The following is a 12,944-nucleotide window of genomic DNA, read 5'->3' as shown; positions in this document are numbered from 1 at the left end:
TTTTTTGCGGTACGCGGGCCTCTCACTGCTGTGGACTCTCCCGTTGCGGAGCACAGGCCCCGGACGCGCAGGCTCAGCGGCCATGGCTTATGGGCCCAGCCACTCCGCGGCATGTGGGATCTTCCGGGACCAGGGCATGAATCCGTGTCCCCTGCATTGGCAGGCGGATTCTTAACCGTTGCACCACCAGGGAAGCCCTCATTAGGCACTTTTGTTTTTCCCCTGCACCCGTTGGTGTTTCCCCTGTTGCTGGCTTCTCCAAGTCTGGGATAGTTGAGGCAAAACAAAAACTCAGGGAACCACCACGATGTCATTCCTTGGGTCACGTGGTTCCTAACCAATCTGCCGCCTTCTTCAGAGTCGTCTTATGTTTGTTTTATAGTATATAATTTTCAAGGATTTTAGTTTTACTAAGCAGGGAGAATAGGGAAAATTACATCTATTCCATCTTCCTGGAAGTGGAAGTCTCTGATTGCTTTTATTAACTTGCACTTTGAGATAAAGAATTAGAGACTAAACTCCAGCCCCACTAAATATCTCTTATATTTGGTTGTATAAAAAATATGAATAAACATTAAAATATTTTCATTAAAGAAAAACTAGGTTTGAAAAACGCAAATAACTACTTTTGGGAGAAAAAAGTTTAAATTTAATTAAATAGAATTGATGTGAAAGGAGTCATGACCACAATTGAGGATTTTACAAAACAAGGTAATTTTGTGTAGTAAATTTGAAGCTTTAAATTATCAGTGTTCTGGAAAATAAAATTATAGCAAACTTGTTCTAGGAAGATATAATGAACCTGTAATAACCAGTGTACAAAAAAGAAATTGAAATGATTTCGTAAAATTAAAATAGTCTCCAATATCTAATAGCTTTAAGCTTAGTTCTTTCTCACTTTCAAAAAACATTTCAATGTCATGCCAGAGTGGTGATTTCAGAGCATTAAAAAGATGGGGAGGGTGGGCTTCCCTGGTGGCGCAGTGGTTGAGAGTCCACCTGCCAATGCAGGGCACACGGGTTCGTGCCCCGGTCTGGGAGGATCCTGCATGCCGCGGAGCGGCTGGGCCCGTGAGCCGTGGCCGCTGAGCCTGCGCGTCCGGAGCCTGTGCTCCGCAACGGGAGAGTCCACAGCAGTGAGAGGCCCGCGTACCGCAAAAAGAAAAAGAAAAAAAAAAAAATGTTGGGGAGGGCGTCCCTGGTGGCGCAGTGGTTAAGAATCTGCCTGCCAATGCAGAGGACACGAATTTGAGCCCTGGTCCTGGAAGATCCCACATGCCGTGGAGCAACTAAGCCCATGCGCCACAACTACTAAGCCTGTGCTGTAGAGCCCACAAGCCCCAACTACTGAGCCTGTGCTCTAGAGCCCACAAGCCATAACTACTGAGCCTGCATGCCACAACTACTGAAGCCTGCGCGCCTAGAGCACATGCTCTGCACAAGAGAAGCCCACGCACCGCAATGGAGAGTAGCCCCTGTTCACCCGCGCACAGCAATGAAGACCTAACGCAGCCAAAAATAAATAAATAAAAATAAATATATTTTAAAAAAAAAGATAGGGAAACTACCCAGTTCACTTAATGAAGCATGCATTGTCACAATAAAACCTGTCAAAGATAGTTCCCCAAAGGAGTTCCAACACAGTGCGTATAGATATTTGATGTTTCTGCAAAATTGGTTCTGTCAGTGTAACTTAAGAAAGCAGTGGATAAAAATTAAACACTGTACGAATGTCTGTCTCGCCCGCCCTCCTTCTCTAACATCTCTGCTCTAGGGTCCCTGTTCTCCGTCTACTTCATGTCGTCTTTGTAACACCGCTCCACTAGCCCCCCAGCCTCCCCACACACACACACTTCAGCTTGGCTGTTTTGCCCTGCAGGTACATCAGCAAGTGGAGCTTTCCTCTCTTCTACTGAGAACTGACTTGAATCTTTCAATCCAAATGCATGAGAGAGAAAATCTCATTTAATCCACTGCTGCCATGTACCTGGTACAAACAGGGCTGCTATAGTATAACACTAGGGGCACCTAAATGGGTTGAGAGTAGAGCTATTTTTCATATTCTTACATCTTAGAAATTTTTTATTACCTATGCTGTGGATTTTTCTTTCCAGTTATTCAGCAAACAGTTATTGGGTACCTATCATTTTAGATCTCTAAGTGAATTTTTAAGAGAAAAATGAAAGCAACATTTGGAGTAGTCAACCATTTAGTTTCAAAGACCATCAGCTTTGACTTGAGTTGCAGCATTTATATGTTTAGAAAATCTTGATGATGTTCATTTTCTAGGTATAAATTTTATAGTATATCAGTTAAAAAAAAAAACAAACACAGACAATCAGCATGGGCTGTTTCTTTGGAGAAGAGTTAAGGGACACTATTGATGCTAGGCAACACTGCTCCAAACTTCTTTGGGAAAATAATTAAAATTAGTTTTATGTGGTTCACTATTTATAACTTATAAAAATTGGATGATTGCTCTGGAATCATTTCAGAGGCATTATGCCATCTCTATCAATAGATCCACAGTTTCACAAATAAGATCTTTTACCTTTTGTGAGCTTAGGAGTTAAAACACTTAGGTAGGCCCATATGAGTAAAAACCTTGGTCATGAATCATTCTGAAGTAAAATCAACTAGTGTAGCATATGCAGATTTTTTTTTTTTTTAACAAAAGTTTATTATCTTATACTTCTGTAGGTTAGAAGTCTGACATGTCTGCCTGGGCGAAAATCAAGGGAGCAGTAGGACTGTATTCCTTTCTGGAGGTTCTTGATTTATCTGTGTCCTTGCCTTTCCAGCCTCTAGTGAGCACCTTCATTTTTTGGCTCACGGCCCCCTCCCTCCATGCAGATGATAATTCTACTTTTTTTTAAGTAAAAATGAATGGATATAGTACTAAAACTTAAGCTTTGTCTGTCTTATTTTGTTAAGTTTTTTAATGTATATGGAACAGTCTTATGGATGCTATACATGATTTTCTTCATTGTCACTAATATTTGTTTAGACCTGATGGCCAAAAGAAAGGAAGGAAATTTCTTCTCTCCTGGAAATGCCAAAAGACCAAGACAAGAAGAGCTGGATGATTTTGATAAAGATGGTGACGAAGATGAATGTACAGTTTCTTTCACTAATGGTACCTCTACTTTGGTGAGTGCAAAATTACAATATTATGTCTTTTGATTTGCATGTTTCTCATGTCTGGTTTATATGTCATGTTCTTAATTCAGTCTCTGCAGAGGAAAAGTAATATGAATTTTAAAAAGCTGAGATAAAATCTCACTAATTTTGAAGTTTATGTTAATGATTAGAAAAAATTAGTGGAGAAAACAGTGAAAAAAGGAGCTGGTTCTTTGGAAAGATCAATAAAATTGACAAACCTCTACTAAGATTGACAAAGGGGAGAAAAGAGAGAAGACACAAATTACTAATATCAGGAATGAAACAGAGGATATGACCACAGACTCTGCAAACATCAGAAGGATAATAAGGGAATACTGTTAACAACTCTACACACATAGATTCACAGCTTAGGTAGAGTGGACCAGTTCCTCGAAAAGCACAAACTGCCACAATTCATTCAATATGAAATAGATCATTTTAATCACTCTGTAACTATAAAGGAAATTTAATTCATCATTTAAAAACTCCCAAAAAAGATATCTTCAGTTCCAGTTGGTTTGATTGGAGAATTGTACCAAATGTTCAGGTTCAGGTTCAGGTTCGGGTTAGCATTCAGGAACAATTCTTAGACTTAACATCAAATGTACAAACCATTAAATGAGAAATTGATAAATTGGACCTCATCAAAATTAAAAACTGTTCTTCTGCAAAAGACCCTGTTGTAAGATGGAAAGTTAAGCCAGGAGAATATTTGCAAATCACATATCCAACAAAGTTCTAATATCTTGTATGTATAAAGAACTCTCAAAATTCAGCAGTTAAAAGCAAATAATCCAATTTGAGAATGGGCAGAAGACATAAAGAGACATTTCACTGAAGAAGAGGATATACAGATGCAAATAAGCACATGACATGATGTTCAGCATAATTTTTCATCAGGGAGATGCAAATTAAGACCACAATGAGATATCACTGCATACCCATCAGAATGGCTAAAATTTTTTGAAAAGTGACAACACCATATGCTGGCAAGGATGCAGAGACACTGGATCATTCAGTGGTGGGAATGTAAAATGATATAGTCACTCTGGGAAATAGTTTGGCAGTTTCTCTAAGAAATTTCACATGCAACTATATCATATAACCCAGCATCTGTCACAGAGAAAAGAAGATTTATCTTCACACAAAAATCTATACATGAATGTTCATAGCAGCTTTATTCATAATAGCCAAAAACTGACAATCCAGATGGCACACAGTGAGTGAGTAGTTAGGCATGCTGAGGCACATCTATACCCTGAGATACTACTTAGCAATAGAAAGCAGTGAAATAATGATACAGGCAAAAATGGACAATTATGCTGAGTGAAAAAAAAGCCAATCTCAAAAGCTTACATTCTGTGTGATCCCACTAATATAACATCTTGAAATGACAGTGTTTCAGAAATGGAGAACAGATAATTGGGCCAGGTGTTAAGGAGTGGGTGGATTGGGTGGCATGTGGATGGGGCTCTAAAAGGACAATGTGAAGGATACTTGTGATGGAAATCTTCTGTATCGTCACTGTATCAATATGAGTATGCTGGTTGTGATATTGTACTGTAATTTTTCGAGATGTAACCTTGGGCAGAAACTGGGTAAAGGATTCACAGGATCTCTCTGTATTATTTCTTACAACTGCATCTGAGTCTTCAATTAGATCAAAATAAAACGTATTTTTAAAAAGTCTTCAACCACGATTTTCAGTATTCTACTCATACAAGGATGTAAATGTTTTCTGCTTTTTAATAAGCTGGTGTCTAGTAGAAGAGAGCCAGGGATTTTTTAAATAAATGACTAAAAAGGCTGGAGACGTTAAGTGTTCTTTAAAAAAATTTGGAAGGTTTGGTAAAATATGTTTGATTTATTTTCGTATTTTTAACTACGAAGTCTGACCACTGTGTGCTGAACTTTTGCTTGAAACATTTATAAACCTTCTCTAATTTAATTATGGCATATATTCACAATATGAGAATTATAATTACATATCCTCCCCGCAGTGGGGGACGTTTAGCAGTGTCTGAATATATTTTTGGTTGTCACAACTAGGGTGGGGGGAGAGTGCTACTGGCATCTGGTGGGTAGCAGCTAGGGATGCTGTTAAACATCCCACAATGCACAAGACAGCCTCTCTCCAACAAAAAATGATCTGACTCAAATGTTGGTATTGTCCGTATTAAGAAACCTTGATACACTTATTAGATCCTATAAGGACTTTAGAATGAGTGGTTAATCATATAAGGTCTCCATTTAATATCATTTACTCGTTGACTAAAGTTAACATTTAAAATTATACTTTCTGGGCTTCCCTGGTGGCGCAGTGGTTGAGAGTCCGCCTGCCGTTGCAGCGGACACGGGTTCGTGCCCTGGTCCGGGAAGATCCCACGTACCGCGGAGCGGCTGGGCCCCTGAGCCATGGCCGCTGAGCCTGCGCGTCCGGAGTCTGTGCTCCGCAACGGGAGAGGCCACAACAGTGAGAGGCCCGCATACCGCAAAAAGAACAACAACTATACTTTCTGTAACTTTTTTCATTGGTAGCACTGCTAGTCTTTCTCTTCTAGCAAGTGATTGGTTGACTGTAGTGATTTGATTGTTTTCTCTCGTTTTTTAAATTAATAGACAGCAGCAGAAGTTGGAATAATTGAGAGTATTCAGCTCAGAAACTTCATGTGTCATTCGATGCTTGGACCCTTTAAATTTGGTTCTAATGTCAACTTTGTTGTTGGCAATAATGGAAGTAAGTGCTTTTGCCCTCCTTCTTATTTGACTTTGAACAGTACATTGAGATCAGAATGCATTAACTTTTTAAAATAGGTGACTACTCGTGCTGATAAATCTGAGTTTTAGACCTCTGATTTGTGGTCATGAATTTTTTCAGTATTGCCTGCCAGTCTGCACTTTAAGAAATGAGTTAACTTTAGGCTCATTATGCAATAGGGATAAACATTTCCTGCTTATTCTTCTGAATCTATGTACCTTGGAATTCATACCACAGAAGAGTGGGCAAGCTATCCTCATTGCAACTGAGGCAGGCCTGTGTCTTATATCTATTAAATGTTGTAAGAGCGTGAATAAAGTGTCTTGGGAATCCAACCTTGAAAGAGACTAATTCTTACGGTTGTGGCCAATGAAAGCTTTAAGAAGAGTTGGTATTTGTGGTGGTACTTGAATAAAAATGAAAGATTCTTTAGATCTTATTGGGGAAGAAGAAGCTGAGATGTTCCAGGCAAAGATTGCTCATCACCAAAGGTTGGGAGGGGTAGAAGCAGATGTATATGGAGAGAGGTGAACAACCTCCTAGGGTTTTATCATATCGTACATGGTAGGGAGGGGCAGGAGCATACACTGGAGAATCCGTTGTAGGTAATGTTGTTGAGGATATCGACTGCCATGATAAATATTTGGGTATTTCGTTCACAAGTCAGTGGGGAAGCTGTTAAAGTTTTAGAGTATGGAGGTGACACGGTGAAGATTTGTGAAACAAACTGGCCACATTGTAGAGAGTAGATTAGAAGGGGGAAGACATAGGAGTTAGACCAGTTAGGTAGCTTTTGTAGTAGACCCCCGCTGGATGTGAGGTGTTGACTGCTTGACTGAGCCAGTACAGAGGGAGAGGAGCTTGCCAGGGTCCACGACTGGTGGCCGTGCTAGAACATGAAACTAGTACAGGTAGCTCCATATCTGTTCAGTTGCTGTTCTTTGTTTTCCCTACTCTATTCGGTCAAGAGGAAAGTATTTTCAGAAGGAGGGGATAGACAAAGGAACCAGAGCTACGGGGAGGTCAAACAGGACAAGAAGTAAAGACAGACTGGTGGGTTGGTTCTGCGGTTAGATCTTCACTCCTGAAACAGCGAAGTTATTAATATAATGCAGGTGGTGGAGGCAGTGAATTTAGAAATGAAGAAAAAGGAGAGAGTTAGGATAGGGACTTGAAAGGCATTCCAGGAACTGAATTGAGCTAACCAGTGTGTACTTTGGTTAATTTGGAGTATATTGTGGAAGATGATGAGCTGATAAGAGTTGATTAATTTGGTTGATTGTGGAGTTGAGAAAATGGTTATCATAATTGTTAAAGATTTTGGAATTTTAGCTTGTGATATTTTATGTCTGTTAGGGTAAAAAGAAGTATACTCTTCAAAGAGCTAGCAAGTGAATAATATTCAAATTAGGAATAATAATTGTCAGAATATTATATAAAAACATTGTCTATATGACTGATAATTCTTTCATATTTAAGCTTATTCATTCAATAAATATGTGAGTGCCTATTATGGGCTAATATTGGAGATAAAGCAATGAATAAAAAACAACAGTCCTGTCCCTCTGGAGCTTGCATTCAAGGTTAACAATAGTTTCTGGCTTCTGAGAATTTATGGAAAAAGTAAATTTTAATTAAATTAAGATGTAAGAAAAATTAGATGACGTAAATGTATATGGGTAATTAGAAAGATGAATTCATTTAATAGGCTGATGGGCCAAGATGACACAATGAGAGTTTTAGGTTGGAAAGGTATCAACCATTTTTCCATTTCCTTATTAGTGGCAAAGATTTGATTCCTGAAATGTGCTGATTTTTTTCTAATAGCAGCAACTAAATATTTCATGATGTGTACAACTTTTTGTTTGTTTTTGGCACTGGAAGAAAATTATAATTGAAGTATAATGCTTTATTTCAGAAAATTTTTTACATCAAATTGTAGGAGTCAGACTTCTCTTTTCTCCCTCTAATGAATATGATTTCTTCAACACCTGTTCTTTAGGTGGGAAGAGTGCAGTGCTCACAGCTCTCATAGTTGGTCTTGGTGGAAAAGCAGTTGCTACTAACCGAGGCTCTTCTTTGAAAGGTTTTGTGAAAGATGGACAGAAGTAAGTGTTTGTTTTCTACGTGTATTTTTCAGTTCTTTAATAAGAAGCAGCTTCTTTAGAATCCCAATTCATGTAGACATGGTAGGAAATGAATTGGATTCCCAGAACTGGAGCACCAATATCATATCTTTTCATTCCTTTCTCTTGCCCCCTGTTGCCAGCATAGCCCACTGTTGCCTGTTCACCTCTCCTGACAGAATGCTTGTGTCAGTTAGTGCCATGTGCCTGCCCACTAACACTCGTTTCTGTTACCTTTTTGGAAGAACGAGCAGTGATAAATCTGCGTACTTCTATTTAAAAGGAATATTTATAAACATTGAACTTTGCTGGCTTTTGACCCAAACCCAGCTTCAGCAAGTCCACGTCGGTATGAAGTGGGCTAAGGCAGAGTTAGTGACCAGCCAAGGTGTCCCTAAACAGAATTGCTGCCTCCAGCTCTAAGAATTTCAAAAAAGTATTCCATCTGTCACTTTATATCCTTTACTCAGGGGGTTCACCAGTGAGCTTGACTTGAGGACCACAGTCTCGAGTCTCTTTGGGGTCCATCTTGACCCTTGGTGAATGGTCATATAACACCCCTCTGTGGCTTTACATTTGCATTTCTTTCTGTTATAGTTTGCCATCACCTAACTATATATTAATTGCTCAGTTTGCATCATCATAGACTCGTGACCTTTTGCCCATTAGGAAACTCTCTTCAGACTGATCTCCTTGTTCTTTTTAATTCTGCCTCAGAAACCTCTGAGGGATCCTCATGTCTCCTAACAACTGCACGTCCCAGGCTCCGTCATACCAGCTCCCAGAGTCAGGCTGCTCCCGCTGCCCATTCATTCCTCTTTCACACGCCCAGTGCCCAGAACTTCTGGAACTTTGATAATTAACAGTGATACCTTTTTTTTTTTTCCTTCATGTAACAGACTTTCCTCCTGCTCAGTGTTGTATCCACTTAATTTCCCCCGTTTTCCATTTTATTTCTAAAAAATAGAACGCGGACGGGATGTGAGTCAGGTTTGCGGGTTTTTTATGTATCTCTCAGAAACCTTGGGAATCTTAACCCTAAGCCAGGGTTCCAAGTTGACTCAGGATGAAGGGAAGAAAAGATACAGAAAAATTCATTTTCTGTGCTGTATGGCCTTGAAAAAGAACCGTTTAGTAACAATTCTCCAGCTTATTTTCTGTCTCTCCTTATCTTACTTGGGCGCCAGCCCAGCAAGGTCTTCTCTTCCACAGTCTCCAAACAAAATTATGGCTGAAGTCAAAAATTAGTTATTTTAACACTTTTAAGGCACTGGTCTCAACTCTGCTTCAATTCATTATACTGAACTCTACATTTCTTAGTTGTCCAAATAGTTACCTAGTCTGCCTAGCTAGATAACACATTGATCTTTCAAATAGAAGCCTCAGGAAGAAATTTTTTTTTTTTCTGCACGATTAAGTGGTTTATGTCTCAAAGATTTTAAATGTTTTTTCTATATGGGAAGTAGCTGGATGAAAGCAGAAACTTCTTTCTGAGATGTGTCCTTGGAATACCATTAAAAAAAAGAAAGAAAAATAAAGGCTAGCTTACACAAATCACCAACTTTGAAGGACACAGCTGCCTGTAGATAGGAACATTAAAATATTTTAAAGAGAGTTAATAACAGTTAAAAGCTTTAACCTGAGCTCAGCCTCCTTTTTACTGACCTTGTCTAAAAAAATAGCTAAAATGAGCTTTTCCAAACCCATTACTATTCCTCTTGTCCTCCCCTTCCTCATTTAAAACATTTGGTATCTATAAAATTTGTCTTCTTTTATAGTCTCTGATTCTGTCATCACTTTTTTACAGAATCAGCTCATCGAGCTTTTCGGTTCTATTCTGCATCTAAAATCTATGAGGCTGTCCCGTTCTTCCTGAGGAACGTCTTTCAGTCTGGCAGAGGTTTGAGGTGGTCCTCAGGACTCTGTCCCTCCCGCACATCTGAAACATTACACTCTCCGTCTGTGATGCCTGGGCTCGGGGCTACCTTTGTAGAGGGTTTCAACTCCTCCATTAGAGACGCTTGCCGAATTTGGTTAGGAGAAGCCAGACGACTGTGCCTGGAGGCTCTTTACTTGGCGCTCCAGCCTCTGATTATCCACTGAGGCTTTGCAGTGAGTGGTACAGGGACAGTGATGTAATTCTGCAGTGACCAAGGTCTCAGACGCCTAGCTGTTCAGGTTCTTCAGCAGGTTCATTTACTGTTCCCTCCTTGGCCTTCCTAATCCTATCGTGGCGGCACTGGGCTCTTTGCCGCAGCCGTTTCTGACATCAGCTGTGGCATTGGGAGTGGGTTATGGGGGGACAAAAGCTCCTGCTCCTGCTGTACGTTCCTGACTTATTAGTCAAGGTTACAGAACTTACTGCAGATGAGCTGGCCACCCAGAGAAGGAACAGATGCATCCTATTTTTACATGACTTTTTCCCTGTTCCTTGTTCCTCGTGCCCATCAGTGCCTGATGCTACCAGTCATCTCTGTGCAGATAGGTTCTCCTGGAGCTAAGAAAGAAGCCACACCCTTATGGTGGTGCCGCTTGTGTGTGTTGTCGTTCTGAAGGAACTCTCGGTGACAGTCTCTCTTCTCACTAAAGGGTCTCTTTATTTACAGACACTGGGCTGTATGGCTGTTGACCCAAATTCAGCAGCAGTCACATTAGTAGGTGGGGAGACAGCAGTTAGTCTCAGCTCAGTTATCCCTGTCTCCTTGTACAGGTTTTTTGAGCAGGTGTTGTGAGGGTTTTTTTCGTAAGCTTTAATTTCTTTTGAATAACTTGCCTTTCTTAGATTTACTAAATTCATATGACAGTAGGATACCAGTCCCTCCAAAGCTCTCACAATACTAAAGATAGCTTTCAAATGCAAGGAGTAGCTAGGAAGGAAAATAACAAAGTAGATGTTTGCTAATCAAGGGAGATGTCACTTTATTTTTTAAATGTTTTCATGAGGTACACTCACTTAATACTAGTTAATCATACTAGTTAATGCAATAAATATTGTTTGCTCCATGTTGTAGGCCAGCTACCCTTCCCCTATCATATACTTGAGTAAATAGTTTTCAACCTTGGCTGTTCATTAGAATCAACCCAGAAAGCTTTCAAAAATCTCATTGATTACAACTTTTCAGGAGCATATCTGTCTTCATTAGGTATTTCTGTTTAAACCCCACCCCCACCCCCTGCCAAACCACTCAGGGTAGCTTTAGAAGAGGAGAATTATCATAAAGATGCAGGGATATATATGTCTTGGAAACTTCAGTGAGGCAGCGTAATTGGATCTCATGAGTGACCAGAACTGAGAGACTCAGAAACAAAGATCTTTGGTCTCTAGGTCTTTCTTTTCTGTGTCTCTGGCTTTCTTTGTGTCTTTTGTCTCCAGGCCTCTGTCTCCCTTCCTTCCTTAGCCGGGTGTGTGCTGCCGCAGCACCACCTCCCTGCCGCTCCTCAGTGGCTGCACTTCTGTGCTGTGCCCTCCTCCCTCCCTCTCCTGTGACAGGCATGCAAGTGTGTGAATGTGTTTCCCTCTCACTGCCTCTGGAGCATGTGTGCTCTTTCTTATTCTTCAGGTCTTTGGTACTCTGTGTCTTCGTGGGCAGGCGTTTATGTCTTACTGTCTAGGTGTGTGGGGCTGCGCATGGAAGGAAGTGCTCTCGAGTTCTCTGTGTCTCTGATTCACAGCCAGTATCTGTGATTATGTGTCTCTGCCAGTCTGTCCAGGTGGTTTCCCAAGAGCTTATCTGCTCTGTGTTTCTGCTTCTCTCTGTCATCTCTGCAGGCTTTATACTTGTTCATCAGAGTATAATGCCCCAAATTGGTTTCTCTAGTCCCAGAGGGCCTCAGAACTTTGTATCTCCAAGGAATCACCACCTTTCCACTTGATGTGTCTTGATTTGAGTTTGTTTTAAAAACTTGTGGTTTTGAAATAATTTTAGATTTACATAAGTATTGCAAAGATAGTACAGTTTCCTTACAGCCTTTACCCAGTTTCCCTTAATGTTGACGTCTTAAACAACTGAGGTACTTTTATCAGAGCTACGCGGTTAACACCGGTACAATATTATTCACTAAACTACAGACCTTACTTGGATTTTACTAGTTTTTCTTAATTTGAATTTTTAAAGAAGGGAATGTGGCGCAGTTAGCATTCACTTTCTATATTTAGCCCAATCTGTGGAGGGAGGGATGGGGGCTGATAATGGCTGCTAAGCCATCTTTCTACGAGGGCACTTGCACAGAAGTACGGGGGCACAAGAGCTGAGCACCCTTCAGGGTGTCTACCAAGTGTAAGTTTACAGTGAAATTCATCTTGAGTATTTTTACCTACATTTCCTGCAAATAGGAACAATTTTGGGGTATGATTACTCCAAATTGATGAAAACAAGTTTATTCTGTTAAATATATCATTTAATTACCAATTAAAGCAATTTTGCATTAAAGGACTTTAGCATTTTTGGCAGATATTTATATTAACCAGAGAAAGTATTATCTGCTTTTATGTTTAAGGAAATTATAAGTATGTATTTATTAATGCCCTTCATTAATTTTTTAAAAGTTTTTCTACAAAGTCTTATTTGAACAGAAGTTAGAGTAGAAAAATAAAGATGAATTCTCCCCCCCCATAATATGTTAAAATATACATGGCTATAAATGCTTCAGACGTCTTTAAAACGTTAATAATGTTTATTTTGTAATACCAATAAAACTTTTAAGAAGCTTTGAGATTAGTTTACATCTCTTGATATCAAATACTTAAGCATTTTTTTTTATTGCCAAGTAATAGAAGAATTCAAGTTGTTTCCCTTGATTCTGATTTTCTTAGAAAATATATAACTTTACTTTAATTCTTACTGCATCTTTCTTAGAGGCCTGCTGTCAGGATGATGCTTTATTTTATAATTTAGCAT

At 39.6% G+C, this 12,944-nt stretch overlaps 1 protein-coding gene across 1 annotated transcript in view; it reads left to right on the top strand.

Moving 5' to 3' along the window:
* SMC6 (structural maintenance of chromosomes 6) overlaps positions 1-12,944 on the top strand; it is a 72,929-nt gene that overhangs the window by 6,009 nt on the left and 53,976 nt on the right. The window contains exons 2-4 of the mRNA XM_007464460.1: positions 3,008-3,150; positions 5,782-5,899; positions 7,923-8,028. Of these exons, the coding sequence (XP_007464522.1) occupies positions 3,013-3,150; positions 5,782-5,899; positions 7,923-8,028 (362 nt within the window). The 5' untranslated portion in view covers positions 3,008-3,012. The remainder of the gene's footprint in view (positions 1-3,007; positions 3,151-5,781; positions 5,900-7,922; positions 8,029-12,944) is intronic.

This window comes from Lipotes vexillifer, unplaced genomic scaffold (assembly GCF_000442215.2).
Source record: "Lipotes vexillifer unplaced genomic scaffold, Lipotes_vexillifer_v1.1 scaffold1109, whole genome shotgun sequence".
Taxonomy (NCBI): Eukaryota; Metazoa; Chordata; class Mammalia; order Artiodactyla; family Lipotidae; genus Lipotes; species Lipotes vexillifer.
This window is presented reverse-complemented; position numbering and strand designations above follow the sequence as displayed.